The following is a 16,664-nucleotide window of genomic DNA, read 5'->3' as shown; positions in this document are numbered from 1 at the left end:
ATAGAACAGAGAAAACATGCATCAACAGGTCTCACTGTGAAACTGGGGAAAATGAGATGACAAATCCCATTATTGAGTACCTGCCATGCAACAGGCTCTGTACCAGGCACATTGTGTTATGTAAACTAATCTGACCCAGCAAGGTAGGAGTTATTGTACACATTCCTTCACCCACTTTATAGATGAAAAAATAATTGGGAGGTGTATCTTCAAGGGACATAATTTTCAAAAAATGACACAGTGAAGGAGCTGGTTATAACCAAAACTGATTTTCTATTTGATACCCAGTCACAGCCTTCTTTTCGACTCAGGTCCACTTCAGATCAGTGCTGACACGAGAGAGTTTAATTTATTTAGTTTAGTGTTTCCATATAGAATATTTTTCAACCTGGCTTGATAAGAACAGCATCACTGTTTTTTTTTTTTTTCCCCCTCAGTCAGAGTCAATGTTTTTGTAGCCAGCATTTCTCAAAGCCAAGGGAACATTCATTAGTTATCTGACCTATCACTGCCCCCACAAGGCATGCTAGAGGACCACTCTGAGGGCAGTAGCTAGGTGTGCACAGTGGCTTCAATGTTCCCAGAACATCCTTCCCCCTCACATGTTTGTTTCTTGTCTATACATTCAATAATCCAGGGTGCCTTGGGGCAGGTCACATGTTTGTCTCTTGTCTATACATCCAGTGTGCCTTGGGACAGGTGTTATCTTTTCTTCCCGGTAAGGCCACTTTCCCAGCATCACTCATTGCTGAGTCTTGTAGCCAGGACTGGAAGCAGAACTTGCTTGCTTTAAACCTGTAACTCTCAACAGACTGCCTTTGCTCTTTCCACTAAGCCCCAAACAGGTAAATGAGTATAACTAATATTTGTGCAAAGCCCTCACATTGGCTTTTTGACTCAAGGAAAAAACAAAACAGAACATATCAAACCTAATCTCCTGTGGCATACTATATTCTTTCTCTATTTTTCTTACCATTAGAGAAATCCCTTAATGTCCATCTTTCAAAGGTCACAGTGTCCTTTCATGCCCTCCAGTGACATTCATGTTAAGTTGGTTCTATTCTCCTCTCCTATGGAGCATGTGTTTTACTGAGTGTGAAAATGATTTCCTTCTTCCATCACCATCAAGCCCATGACCATTTCTCCATCTGTTAAACTGACATAAAGCCTGTTTGCCACAGGAGCCTCACAGAAGAACAGATAGGACACAAGGCAAAAAGAGAGCAGGAGGAGTGGTCGGCAACGCCATCTATCAGGATTCATAAATCAAGCATTGATGACTCAGCTCTCCTACCCCATGTGAAGAGGAAGTTGAATCAGCTAGGCTTTGAGTTGGAAAAGTGGGGACTGTAAAAATGAGTTCTCTCTCATACCCATTTAGTGGTTAGTGATGGAATGTTGGTGAGGAGTTCCCAGGAGCTCGCTCAGCTAACCTCCTTTGAAGAGTAGGTTTGTTCTGTTCCAATGAAGAGAGTTATCATTTGTGTCTTCCAAAGAATCAGTAGAAAAGCTGTAAAGGTCTTCCTAGCCATGTCACGCCCTCTCATCTGGCCTACTTGTGCTAAGTTGAAGCCCTGAGCTTTGTCTTTCTCCTCTGGAAACGTAATGCATTGTCAGGAGCAGCGATGGACTTTGATTTTGTGGGTCTGGTGTTAGGGAACCAACCCTGGGCCTTACACATCCTGGCTAATGCTATCCCACTAAGATTACCACCCCAGTTCTCACTTTATGAGACAATTTTCACAGGGAAAGGAGCTGATCTTTCTGAATTAAATCTGCATTAACAGTGTAGCTCAGTGGTCTAAATATCGACAGGATAAAATATAAACACTAAACATTAAACAATGAGAAAGATTCAAACCTTTGTTTTTCTTTAAAGTTCCTTTGTGCTAAACCTGGCAAATTTGTTTTCTTTGTCAATTTTTGAGACAGGGTATCCCTACATAACTCAGGCTTGAGTTGAACTCTCTACTCTCCCGCCTTTATCTCCTGAGTAACAGGGTTTCAGGGGCTCACCACCACACTCAGTTGTAGATGAAATTATTTATCTAGCTCTATACAGAATCTGTGTTAGTAGTAAAATGTTCTTCAGCCTTGGAATTTGATGTGCTCATTGACACTCCAGCATGAAGTCTAGTTCTGTGTCAGACCTTGTGAATTTTAGGAGTCATTTCAGCTGATGAAATGGTCCTACCTTCTCCATCTGAATAACTTACTACCCTGAGTCAGAGAGTCTCTTGTTTGTTCATAGATATTAAAGATCAAAATATGATAGGCATCCTTCAACTTAGTTAAATATGGATTTTTCTTCTCTTAATATATTCACTTAAAAGTGAACTTGTCTAATTATAACTGTATAATTAAACATTCGCACTTGCTCAGTCTTGTTCCTGATCTCGTTTTTTCCTGACACAGGACCTCCCATTAATGATAAAAATGATCCATTCTGGATAGCAGGAATATATTTCTTATTTTCTTGTTCTCCAAAGCCACTAATGCTATGCTTTAGTGACAGAAGGCCACCCCCGCCAACTGGTTTCCCCAATCACTGAAAACTGTAGGCAATTTCTGTTGGTCTTGTCTTGTTTTCTAAGACACTAGTCATTGAACAGGTGACTTTTATCCTGCTATTTTAGTAAGTGTAAAAATTATATTGTATAATCTTGCCACGATTGTGAAAATTTGTGGAGCTTGGTACTGTTATGATGGGGAGGCAGGCCCTGAGTAGTGTTGTGAGCTCCAAGTGTAGAGTCCCCTTTTCTGCTCATCCCTGGTGGTCCTCTGTTTAAGGCAGAGCCACAGCACTCCTGGTTGAGGTTTGGCTGTTTGGGCTTCCCGTCATCATAGGAAATGCTCTGAAATGCCTACTAGTCTTACCATGATGGATAGCAGACCAGAAAGCTGACCTGGGACTCTTGCATCCTCTTCTGCGTTACTCTCGTACTGTTACTGCATGGACCATTTTACTAGTCTTTAGACCAGAGAGAAGAGCGTTGGGTTTCCTCTGCTGGTGAATTTGCCCTAAGGATGATTTTGTGCACTTTTTCTCCCTACTAAAGCACTATGGCTTTTATTGCTCAGGATTGCAGGTATATTAATGTGAAAAAACTGTGTTAGAAATCCCTAAGACACCTTTGGCGAAAAACACTTAAGAACTGCTCATTGGACCTCTCCAGCAAACAGAAAACAAACCTGATCAAGAATGAATTATTGTCTCTTCTTTCTTCCTTCCTGGATCTTAAACCCATCTCTTCCATCATTTTGCTGGCAGATACGGCTATCCATCTTCTTTTAGTGAAACTGGTTGTGGTAATAACTTGCCTGAGAAAATAATTCCATTTTCCCTGCAGCTTGATATAACCCTATTGGGGAAACATTTTGAACCATGTAGTGTAATTTAGTTTGGATGGGGCAACTTTGTTCTCCCCTGACAACATCATTATTTCAGAAATTGTCACTCAAGTTATCCAAGCCATGAATGGTGTGGGGATACAGAGTACCCTCTGCACCACCAGGGCCTCCAAGGGAACATAGATGTGACTGCTGAGCCATGGCCAAGTTGTTGCCACATGTGCCAGAGCCATAATGTCCACCCGAATTTCTTAAGTTCTGCTCTACTATGTGTAAAGCCCTGGGCTTGTGCTGCTGGCTGGGAGGCCTCTGGGAAGACCACCTGGGAGGCTTCTGAGATAAATGTATGGCTCAGGAGTAGCATGCATTTAGCCACTACTGGGTTTTTTCTCTAACAAATAGTAGTTATTGGGTCCCTACTCTGTGTTCTCTGAATGCATAGGTAATAAGACATAGTACCTGCTCTAAGCAAATTCATATTTGTAAGAAGACAGAGGTGACTCAGATTCCTATATTGGGATGCTAATAGCAGGAGCATCTAAGCAGACTCCCCCTTCCTGTGGAAGCTATCTGGTGAGCAGAATGAGGCTCCCACCAGCTTCCTAAATGTCAGTCACTGTTGGTTTGGGGGGAGCACTCAAAGAAAACAGGGAAAAGAAGAAGTAAAGGCCTAAGTAAAAGACCTACAAGATTAAAACTAGGAAGAGCCTTAAGATCTGAGTGGACTCGGGCCAGGACTGTGTGTAGGTTTCCAGTGGGAGCAGCAGAGCACAGGAGAAGGCAACCAAGGAAGCAGATGGTGTTTTGGATTTGCCTAGTGGATTGCCCAGTGAACACACAGGCCCTTCGGCTGCAGATGGTTGCAGAGGGCAAGCTGGGAGAGGCTGAAGAAATGGTGAGCCTGCTACAGGATTAGTGGGCACTGTGCTCGCACACACATTCAGTGACTATGGCTAGAACATGGCTGCTCAAGAAAGTGAAGGAAAGGAGAAAGAATATCTGGAATGCCAACACTTTGAACTGTCTCACTTAGGATTGATTCATCATTGTGATAAAGCAGACAACATTGTTTTTCATTGTCACTGTTTTTACTTAAAGAGTCTTGAGCTTAAATTATGACTTTGGTATACTTGAGTCTCATAGCATGTCATATCCATGTGCTAAATTATCACTGAACAAAATGAAAAGACCCAGGAATCTTCACATTTACATATGTATTGAAAAATCACAGCACCTGGCAATATACTTCAATGACAGTCAGCTCAGCCTCAGTCTAAATTACCTCATTAAGCTAAATGGCATGCAACAGGAATTAAAAACAAAACAAAAACCTCTGCAGTGTTCTAAGGACAATGGTGTGCATACTCTCTTTGAAGCGGGTTTCATGTAGCTGGGGAAGTGTGAATGGAACTTAAGTAGATAAAGATAGGGCTCATAGTGGCATCATATTTAATTGCCACTAACAGTAGAGTCAGATTTCAATTACGTCTCCTTATCAGACCACTTTCATGACAGTTCTCTCTCTTGACCAAGTCACCCAGTCCTCATTTTCTTTCATCCATTCTAAATCTGCATATAGGAGGGTCATATATGTTCCCTGACACTCCCCTGTGAAACATTTTTCAGAAAAGAGAAAGTCACTTTGATGCTGATAGAATGTGGTGGGGGTAATTTTTCACTCTTCTATCTTTTGTGCCTGTCCTTGGAGACCATTGAAAAAACGGCAAGACCCCAGTGCTCTTTGTAGAAGTTACAAGCCTTCCTCCATGGGTTTTAAAGTATTATAAGTGCTTCTGTCATCATCCCACTGTGCTTTCCGTAGCGCTAGCCGACCACACAGCAAGCCTGGATTGGGTAAGATCTGCGTGGTGCAGAAACCATTATATTCTCACTGCTATGCCATTCTCGTTTACTGGTAGTCAGTGTCTAAGAATGGCATGACCAAATATTGGCCAATCAAGCCCACACACATTCATTTTTCCTGGGATTTCAACCAGTGAGAGTCTAACAATAAAACAAGCTGTGGCCATTATTGAGCCTTTAAAGATAATCGACCAACTGCCATGTTGTTTCTAAAGAAAGGGGGAAAAAAAAAAAACAGCTCAGCTATCATTTGGTTCATTTCTCCAAATCATACAGTTGACTTTGGCATTAAGGATTTTCTCTTAGTTTTATCTAGTTCATGTGCCACACACATCACACACACAAACACACATCACACACACACACACACACACACACACACACACGCATTCACAAAATGCACAATAGACGTTGCTCACTTATTACAAATGGGGACAATAACCAACTGTTAGTAAGAATGTTACCTTAAAATAAATTACTAATACCAGAAGTAAAACAATTTTTTTTTGTAAAATCTTTCTCTTTTCTAGTTTTGAGTTGTAAATCTACAAGATGATTAGGGAAGATACTGAAAAAGATGGCATTATGGGCATCTCAGAACTGCAGAGGGATTTAGCAGAATCTGTTTATCCAGAGCCAATCCCTGGAGTCTTCTTTGGTTGGCTTACTGTTTTATTTCTGGCCCCTAAGTGCTAGGAACATGGTGGACTTAGGTGGCAGAGGCATCGCATCCTTCTTTGAGGGACTCCGCCCTTCTTTCCCAGAGCATCTGCTCTTCTATGGTCTGTGAGAGCCACATCTACTTCTGCTTCCGTACCTGAGCAGAGCGATTAAAAGCCCTTTTCTAGGTGACCACTGGGCAAGCACTTGAAGTCAGGATCTATCTCAACCCTCCCCAAGTCTTCTTGTTGTTTCCCTTGATTAAAATTTCTAACGTTCTACCTTTCTAAGTTGGATCCAACTTTCCACACCCTTAGATTACCAGGAGCCTAGAAAATGCAGATACTGTGAGCCCATCCCCCATAAACAGAATTAGAATCATTCTGTGTGCCTCCGTCTCTCCTGTAGTGATTACAAGCATCTTGGGACAGTACAGTGTAAGGACTGTCACCTTAGCAGTGCCCAGTGTCCGTATTCGAGCTCTTCTGGCCAAAGTCACAGTACTTCTGTTTATCTGGACCAGTATTTCTCACTTGAGCTATGTCCTTGCAAGGCTTCTTATATCAGGCCTTGATAGGCAGCTCCCTTTTCCCACAGGAGATGTCGTTCATTTGTTTGTATTCTGTTGGGTTCCAAATTTCTTTTAACTGATACTTGTGACGACTGTGCTACTTGGCATGAAGACCATGCTTCATGAGCCTTTGCCGTGCTCAAAACTGAACCCTCCCCCCCCCCCCCCAGTCTCTCCACTGATCGGTGCCAAGCACAAAGACCCTATCGCCGGCTATTCACTTAAATGCACTCAGTTCCAGAGACTACGTTGAATTTGTATAGCATCGTGTCGGATGCATTTCATTTTTATGACTACAATGGACTCCTTGCATTTATATAATGTATTAGCATTTAGGTAAGTGTAAAATACCAATATGAAAATGGCATTTCTGTGAAAACAGACCTAGACACTTTAAAAGACTTGGTAAGGAAAAGATGCCTTGAACGTTATCATCAGACAAAACCTGAGTGGCTCTTACTCCAGGGTGGGGTTCTCTCCTGCCTTCTCCTTTATTCACTTTGTATTTTCTCACCGCCCTAACTGCTCCATCGGTCAAATCTCTCCCAGCTCATAGCCAAGCACACCACTGGACACGTGACCCAACAAGAGCTAAATAGCACCTCCCTGGCTTTGCCTCCTGAATACATTTGACTATCTAACTGGAAACCTGTACTCACTTTCCAGCCCCAGCCTCCAACCACAACAAAGTAGAATCATTTGGTGCTTTAACTAAAATGTTTTGAACATTTTAGTGTCAAAAACATTTTTTTTTTTTTGCTTTTTTTTTTTTTTCCTTATGAGCTGTAGTTACGTTTTCTCCTCTTGTCTTTTGTTCCTAGACTTTTTGTTTGTTGCTTATTCAGTTCATCTCTGTACTTGCTGTCCACGTCTGGAGTATCTCTTGCTTAGTCTCTTGAAGACGGTGATCGATGATCAAGTTTGCATCGTGCATGCATTCTCTCAACGTTTCATTCTGACTAACAATGGAAACGCCCTAGCCTACTGGGAAGATGGCAGAAGCTGCCGCTCTAGGGAACAGCACACCTTGGAGGTGCTTGTTTGCCTAGTTATGAACTGCATCTTTCTCTGTCTCGTTCACAGAGATGCCATGAAAGGCTGCTCCACGCCGTACTTAGCCCAAGAGCCTTTGTTTAAAGAAAGCTCCTGTCCTCAGATCTGGTAAACCCTTTCTAACAACTCAATGCGCATGCCCAGACAGATAACACAGCTAATGTAGTCGATGTACAGGGAGTTCTTGGTAAATTATAAACAGAAGAGCAGTCGGCCATTATTAGAATCAGCGAAGGACTTTGACCGTTTTGATGATGAATGCAATGAGTTGATAAGTACCTGAGAAAACTGAGAGCCTCCTGCTATTAATAGCCAGAAAGCAAAATGGCATATTGCTGCAAATGGGCTACTTTTCTTTCTAAACAATATCTAGTACTAGAAAAGAGATGTGAAAAATAGATGCTGGATGTGTTTGTACACACATTGGTAATCCCAGCTATGCAGATGGTTAAGGCAGGAGGATCATAAGTTGTTCAAGGCCAGTCTGGACGACTAACTGAAACCCTGTCTCCAAAAGAAATAAATAAAGGCTGCGACTGTAGACTTCTTGTTCAGCATGTCTCAGGCCACCGATTAGAAAAGCTGGGGAGGGAAAAAGAGAGGGAGGGAGGAAGGGAGAGAAAAAGAAAAAAGATAAAAACTAGACGATCTCATACACTGTCCCTACAAGCATAAACTGTTATCCGTTTTTGGAATGAACAGGAGAAAATATTCTAAAAGCTTCCAATTTTTTTTTTTGCACTTTAAATCAATACTTCATTTTAAAGTAGCTTAGACCTAAGAAAACCCATATGTACTGATATGTTACATATAAGATTCGTAGTATCTGATAATTGCTAACTATAGAACACACTCTGTATGCCCAGAAATCGAGGCTTTCTTAATCCATCAAAGCCTATCTATTGCACTAACTGCATGCATAGTAAAAATCAGATTTAGAATAGTAGTTTTTACGTCTTTCACTATCACTCACATCTCACACATTCTCTAAGCCACTGGTTGTATGTGTATCTATATACAAACATGCACACATGTACACTGTATTTGTGTATGTTTACATTTTATGGATTAAAACATTTTACAAGAACTAAATTCCTCTAGTGGGTGTAATCCCTTATGAGATTTTCTGATCTATTTTGTTATACTTAATTTTATTTCTATATACAGTTGTTTCTAGCTAAATAGGTTTCTGTCAAATATTACTTAGAAAATTGTTGTTTTACCAGAAGGATATGTAACATGGCAGTTGATTAACATAAAATCATTTAAATGGACCTGCTACACATAAGTTAGCATCAACAGTATAATTTATTTGTTTTTTTTAAAAAGGTTTTAATAAATGAATGAAAAAGTTGAAAGGTATATTAGTCTGTAAATAATTATGCTTTAATTCATATTGTTTCATCTTTCCATTCACCTGCATTTTTATGTAATGACTGCCTACTGCCACCTATAAAGTTTTAAGTAAGGAAATGGAATTATTTGACTTATCATCTTTCTTAACAAATATAGAGATCTAGTTGTTGATGTTTAAGTGTTTAATTGCTTATAGCTATAACTTCTTAGTTTAAAAAGTCAATATTCAATAGAATCCTCTTTCTTTCTCTTTATAGGAAGAAGTTTTATACAACTTCCTATAATGCTAGATTAGAAGAAGTTGTATAAATATATAATCTAACATTAGAGGAAGTTGTATCCATTCAGTTTCACTAGAATTATCTAACAACCTCTAATAAACTCATTTGCAACTTTACTTAGAAGAATTGGTCTTTATTAAAGCAGGGAAGAACTTTCAGGACACGCAGCCTATATTTAATTTTTTCTTAGCCATCTTCCCAGTTGAAAAGGCCAGATTCTGTTAGTGGATTGATTAATACTCAGGACGAGATCAGTGTCCCTTTATCGCTCACTCCCTGCCCCCTCAACCTCACCTTATCAAGCCTTTCCTGCCTTGAATTAAAAGTGACTTCATCACAAGACACTGAAGTCTTTCTGCCTTCATTTGTAAAAATGTGTGCTTGAAATGATATTTCCAGTGAGGGAGTTCAGCTCATGGAAGGAACTGTGAACTTATTTTGGGACTTGTATAAGCTTGATGTATATAACAGTTATCAAAAATTTCCCTACGGTGTGTGACTTCAAAATAATATTCAGAGGCATAGAAGTACATGAGTGTATATTTATGTGCAGGAAGAACTAAAGGAGGGTAATGGCAAATTTCAGGGGGCCGAGATGTACATAGAAAGCATATCAGTTAAGGCTGAGTAAAGGGGTCCTGACTGAAACAGAAGCTGGTGCAGGCAAGATTAAGAAACATGTGTAGAGTGACAGTAAGCAGACTAGAGGGACAGGGAAACCAGATAATGAATGATTTTTAAAACCTAGGCAAATGGTGAGACGAGAGCATTTTCCAGTATGAGAGTTAAAGAGATTATGTCTTTCGCTCACCTTCTTATATGAGTGTGCTCACATGGTCAGCTCTGTTGATTTTATGCCTAGAGAGCGGTCATTTGTCAGACCACATAAACCAGCGGACAGGAAATACTACCACTGGGACATTGTTCTAGAATGTGCTGGTAAGACTACAAAAGCATGTTTAGAAGCAACATGGGTATTTTCAGGCCAGCAAGAAGTAGGGCCTGTAATGGAATAGCAAGAGTTATGAGGTGGAGTTAAACAGAAAGGTGAAGGTGACAATAGGCAGGTTGGTGGCCAGCCCCTGTAACTGCTCACTTAGCTCACTGCAGTACTTGCTAGGCTGTGTACTCTTATGGCGATTATAAAACTTCCAGAGTTGACTGCTCAGGAAAATGTAGCTTCTTCTGCTTGCTTATGTGTCAAGGTATGCAGAAGAGGAAAGCAGGAAGCAGCTTCTGTGTCCCTATTGTCCCAAACTCCAAGTTATGGCTAATACCTAGCCTTCCTGTTCCTTCTCACAGACTCCATACTTCTGTCTCCTCTCTCTGCTTTAAGACCAAGAATGGAGTTTTTTATCAGTTAACATGCATCACTATGAGTAAGTTGTTCACTCAGAAAATTCAAAACAATCACACAGGCTAGGCTCAGTGACACAGATCTGTAACCTTAACAACTTGGAAGCTGGGATGGGAAGATCATAGCCTTCCTGGGCCATGGAATGAGTTCAAGGCCAGCCTAGGCAACTTGGTGAAACTGTATCTCAAAAAAAAAAAAAAAAAAAAAAAAAAAAAAAAGAGCACTGGGGCTATATCTCTGTGGTAAGGTTCTAAGGCATGTGTGTGCCCAGGGTTCAGTACTTAGACCATAAATAAATGCCTTGTAAGTTGTTGTTTGGGGCTTTTTTGGCTCTTTTCCTCTGAATTACAGCATGAGCTCTTGGAATCCTGTAGGGTGCAAAGGGCATAGTCTAATGAAGGTGAACTTTGTTTATATGACTCTTGTATGTCAGGTTAAGGTGATGCTCCATCTTCACCTCTGCACCAGGCTTGATTTGTTCTTGGACTGATTGGTGCTCACTTTTCTAGCATAGGGTCCATTACAAAGGTGTGCAGTAGCATGGGTTTTCAATTTAGTCCAAGTGTCTGGTCGTCTCTCCCGTACGTTTGGTTTTGCCGTAACTGCTCTCTCTCTGAGACTGGCAGGAGGATTGACTCAATGTCACCTGACATTCATGTAGTCCTGATGTTAAGATAATTTCTCTTCATATGGATTTATTAAATTATAGTGAGCAAGCAATCTTGGAGGTGAATACTATTGGTGTGGTTTTTCATTAGCCCTTTAATTGCTGGAGTTGAGAGTTTAAGATTTAGTTATGAAAATCTCTCTGGTCCTTCAACTCACATTCCCAAAGGTCAGGGACTGATTCTCCTGGCTCTGAAGGCACTGCCTGGAAATGGCTCAGATGCAATTTAAAAGAAGAATGTCCAACCAGAAGGAGGGAGCAGTGTTTTTAGTCCTTCAGTACCTTCTAATAGGGAGAGCAGTAGAGAATCACACCAGTATGGGCATACGGGCACCTAAGTGGGGGCTTGTGTATTTTGTTTTCTACATAGAAGCAAGACAGGCTGCACACGGGGTATATATCTTTAAATCTAGGTGAGCCACCAGACACACATGTTGCTTGCTGTCACCCCAGGCTCTGAAGATCTTTTCAGTATTAGTAGCACACGGTGTCCCTTTCTAATTGCCATAATACACAAAAACAATAGCGTCATTGCATAGTTAATAAGTCCATACTATACAAGGGCACAAGAACACACTTTCTCATTTATGATCGCGGTTTCTTTGTTATCTCAAATCCCCAGGTTGACTGTGACACTGATCTCCTAGAACAGAGCTCATCACGTTGAACTTTGACCAGATCTTCCTTTTAGTGAGGTCTATAGTACACCAGATGCTAGCAGTCTTCATGACTTGCAGGAACTTCAGAAGAAATAAAAAGTAGAGGAAATTAAATTAAACACATAGAGAAAAAATGACAAGTGTTTCTGTCTAAATAAGAAGCAATGATTTCTGAGTTTCAAATGACATCTTATCCCAGTACAGATATTTTATTCTTCTTTTCTGGAATTTTAACCCAAATCATGTCAATCTGTAGTTTTAGGAAAAATAGTTCTATATTAGCCTAGCCTTCGACTCTCCTTCTTAGCTCACAGATGACATTAGAATGAATAAGCCCCTTTTCAAGATAAATTATTTCATCTCAGAGTAAATATATATTTACACACATATGAGTTTATGTGAGCACACTGACTCTAGTAGTAAATACAGCAAAGAGTATAATCTTTAAGCATAAAAAAGTACTTTTTAATTCTAACATCCGCTAAATGCATTATTGCCTATGTTTTGGATTAAAAAAAAAAAAAGTGCAACCTATACTTTTCAGTCCCTTAGTGATTTCTCTGCTCCTCATAGAGTCCGAATAGTGATTTGGGGCCGGGCTTCCTAAGAGGTCAGACTTCTTTTCTTAAAAGATAGTATTAGCAGCAGTTACAACAATAAGGTGACAGGCAAAACAAAGTTACTCCATAGAATGCCTTAAGAACAGTTTTCAAACATGGGCCTGCATCAGTGTTCCGAGCAAGATTTTAAAGCAGCAGTCATGGTTGTTTCCATTTACGGATGAGGAAACAAGTACAGGATTGGAAGTGGTGGTCTTTGTCCATTCAGGCCACTATAACAAAATACCCAAAGCTGAGTGGCTGATGCAGCACAGACATTGCTCACAGGCCTAGAGACTGGAGATGTCAGTGAATTCCATGGCTGGTGAGGATCCATTTCCTGGCTCACAGATGGTAGCCTCTTCTTGTGTCCTCCCGTGAAGGCCCAGAATCTTACGTGGATGTGTTCTGTAAAAGTATCGTGGGCAGGAAGCCCATGCTGATTACAAACTGCTTTTTGTTATTTTCTTTGGAGGGAAGGAGCTAAGCATAGCCTGGTGTGAGATGGCTGCTTTCAACATGGGAAACTTCTACTGCCAGCTGCTGAGAGCAAAGCTGGGAGCGCTTTTCCAACCAAGAGAAAATTTCTTGTTTTTCACAGCTGCCAAGTTGTCAGCCAAAGATCATACAGAGAATAAGGAAAGCTTATTAAATATAAATTATGGGGTTACTAACCTTTGCTAGTAATTATAGAATTACTAATGAATTCTTAAACATATCATTCTTTGCCTGAAATATGGCAACTTAGGCCTGAATTTTTGTGATTCCCAGCCAAGAAAAAAAATCACACATTAAATTCTACAACCCCGAGGAGATAGGTCTATAAAATCAGACTTGGGCCATGTGATTAGATCCTAGGGGAGGAGATTTGATGAATGAAGCTAGGGGCTTTATGAAAGAGGCCCTCAGGAACTTCTTCACCTCTTCTCCCATGCGAGGACCAGAGAATGTACTGTTTGTGGACCAGAAAAGAGCTCTCTCCCAGAAACCTACGTCCAGGCTCTCGACAGCCTAGAATCAAGTGTCTCCTGTTGCTAAGCACTCTGGCTCTGCACTCTCATCTACCCAATAGGTGGAGGCCATGGCTGTGCATGATGACTTCTCATCCATCCATTGAGCAAACTCAGCTCTGTTAGATAGCAAGCCAAGGGTACAGCTACAGCACAAATTATTGCTCAGATACTATACTTTCTCAAAACCATCAGCCCTTATTTTATCCCTTCAAAAGAAAAAAAATTAAATAGTCATGCCAGCTACTTTTATGTTAGAACCTGAAAAATGAAAGCTGAAACAATTCGCCAGTCAATAAGTTGTATTCTCATTTAAAAAAAAAATGTCAACTTCCTTATCACTGTAGAATACTAGCACTTAATAGAGACAGGGTGGTAGTTAAGACTTCAAAAAAGAAAGGAACAAAGGGAAAAATGTTATGTACTCTCTGCCATAGTATATTCGCAAAGTATGTAGAGTTGAAAACATGGCACACACACACATATTATGTATGTGTAATGTTTCTGGTTTAGAGGGAAATCAAGTTGGGGATGACAAAAAGATATTGACTGAAGAAGGAATGAATAGACTTTTATCTCTAGACTCAAAATTGGTTAATTTTTCTCTGTTTACTATACATGGAAAGAGATAGACTCAAGTTTAAGTTTCTACCCAATCATAGCCTCCAAAGTCCATGTTATGTAGTTCAATTCTGCCCCTACACATCTTGCAAAGGTAGCACCTACCTGACAGAACGCATTCACATTGCTGTCCTGCAGTGCACCTGACTCAGATTCCTGTTAGGGATGTTTATTTCAGGTTGGGAACCTGGGTGTTGCCTCATAGCTCAGCCTCCGTGGAACGTTTATGGACATGTTTATGATTTGCTAATGTGTGCTGTGACCCCATCAGTCTGTTTGCAATGGGAGGAGGGTTGGGAGGAGAGAGGGTGTTTGGAAGAGGGAGAGTCATTTGTTTGATGTATTCACAGTGGGAGGGTGAGGGTGAGAGGGAGGAGGGTTCATTCTCATGTGTGAATTCAGGTTAACTAAGGGGTTTGGTTTGGGGGGCTGGGAGGGCAGATGCCAGAGCTAGAGCTCATGCTTACTAGCATGTGTGAGGGTCTAGGGTTTGATTCCCGGGACCACACACCAAAAGACAAGGGTCCAATTTTGACCCTCACGAACCACAAACACAATTCTGCTGTAGTAAGTGGATTCTACTGTGGTGCCGCTTTTCAGTGATCATGAATTATTTCTTCCTTCACTTGATATTTTTTTTTCCTCAGGGGAAATCTCTCACATCCAAGAGGTTAACAAGCCTTGTTCAGTCTTACTAAAAGGACCGTCTTTGTGACATGAAAGCTGAATGGAGCCATTGCCCATACCTTGTAGCCTATTGCTGTTACCTGGAACCGAGGATGTTAGACCAAGATGTTGCATGAATGAAGGACCTGAATTGTTCTTTCCTGTGTGCACATAAAGGCATCGCCATTGCCATCGCCATCGCCATCGCCAAGGGACTTTGCCATCTCATTGCCTCCACATCCACCTGTCGTCTGCCTCCCTTTCTCCTCTTACTAAGCTGGATCTGTGTCTCTTTCTTTTTTAAGAAGTTCAAGTGAATTACAACTTATTTTCCCCCTTCCTCTCTCTTTTTTTTTTTTTTTTTTAAGCTTCTACTAGATGCACAGTTCACTGAAAATTCAGTCAGTCACAAACTGGAAGAATTGTAAAAGAAAAAAAGTATATATCAATAAGTATACATATGGCTTCACATTTATTAAATAATAAATTAGCACAGAAGGTGTCATTTCACCTGTGTAGCCACTCGGAAACAAATGCCCATCTTTGTCTGTTCTCTGGACATTGTCTGTTCATGTTTCTTGCATTTATTTTTATACCATATTTAAATGAGAAAACACCTTTTACTCCAAATGTATCAAAGTTGACCTCTTCTCTGTAAATTGTGTATGTTTATATTGTTGTTTTATCTTTCATTAAAAGATGCAGAATCTCGTTGCTTTGGGAACTTTTGTTGTTGGTGCTACCAGTAAAAGAAAGTGAAAACAGAGCACTCACAGCCTGCAAGCTAAGGCATGAAGCTGCTGTCCCCCAATTTATCTCAGATTTGGGTGGGTATGAAGCCAGGAACAACACATGGAAAGCATCTCCATGGAGGGCTGACCTGGGACAGGGAGATGGTTTGCCTTATATGGGAAAACACCACAAATCCAGACTTCCCTATTTTCAGACCTACTTGAGAAAGACTTTCTAGCTTCTGATGAAGTCTACGCGTGACTAAAGCTAATAGATATTTTAGTTAGAATGAAGCTTTAGATTTTTTAAAGCATATTTCTGAATGTACCCAAGGTCAATGTTTCTTCGATTTTTAAGAATCAGGTGTAAGTACCAGAATCTAGTGAAAACTTACTGTTTATCACTATCTTGTGTGCTGTTAGTTACCATTAGCAGTTTTGAGAGGAGGGGGTTATGAGGGTTCACAGTTTATCCTGGAGGGGAAATCATGGCAACAGGGGTAGGAGATAGGCAAGACTGGTCCCATTATGTCCATTACCAGGGAGCACAGAGTAGACAGGAAGTAGGGTGGGGCCATCAAATGTCAAATCTCACACACACACCCAACCAAAAAAGCTTTACCTCTCTTTCAAGACTTTACATCCAGGGGTGGAGAGATGGTTCCGAGGTTAAGAGCACTGTCTGTTCGTCCAAAAGTCCTGAGTTCAATTCCCAGGAGCAACATGGTGACTCACAACCATCTGTAGTGAGATCTGGTGCCCTCTTCTGGCCTGCAGGTGTACATGCAGAGAACACTGTATACATAATAAATAAATAAATAAATAAATAAATAAATCTTTTTTAAAAAACGACTTCACATTTTAATGATCCCACAAAATTTCAAAACAAGACCATTAGCTGGGTCCCATGTTTCAAAGACATAGTTCTATGAAAGATGATTCATGTTTAAGGTATTGAAGAACAAAGAAAAGAAAAGTTTGACAATTTATTTGGGATCACACAATAGTAGACTGAGATTCAAGAAGAAGAACCTCCTTCTGGCCTGCTTGGTTCTTGGCTGAATCTCATACACCAAACAGGTTGACAAGAAAAAAAAAACCTCATGTTTCCTTAACAGAAGCTTTACGTGATGGGCAATTTTATGTGGAAAATCCATACTTAACAAGCAGGTACACCTGAGTGCTTCCTCAGTTGATTTGACAAAGGGCAAAGGGCTGT

General features: G+C 40.6%; 1 protein-coding gene across 4 annotated transcripts in view; it reads left to right on the top strand.

Moving 5' to 3' along the window:
* The window catches only part of Rgs7 (regulator of G protein signaling 7), a 366,490-nt gene extending 351,584 nt beyond the window's left edge, over nt 1-14,906 (top strand). For 3 of the 4 annotated variants that reach the window (XM_051147937.1, XM_051147940.1, XM_051147938.1), the window contains one exon: nt 14,696-14,906. Coding sequence is in view for 2 of the 4 variants with exons in the window: in XM_051147940.1 (XP_051003897.1) it covers nt 14,696-14,746 (51 nt within the window). In the remaining 2 variants the exon portion in view is untranslated. Of the gene's footprint in view, nt 1-7,528; nt 7,607-14,695 lie in introns of all 4 variants that reach the window. The other variant, XM_051147939.1, reaches the window with a different exon arrangement.
* The last annotated feature ends 1,758 nt before the right edge of the window (nt 14,907-16,664 follow it).

Source organism: Acomys russatus, chromosome 6, assembly GCF_903995435.1.
Source record: "Acomys russatus chromosome 6, mAcoRus1.1, whole genome shotgun sequence".
Lineage (NCBI taxonomy): Eukaryota > Metazoa > Chordata > Mammalia > Rodentia > Muridae > Acomys > Acomys russatus.
Note: the sequence above shows the minus strand (reverse complement) of the source record. Positions and strands in the feature narration are given on the sequence as shown.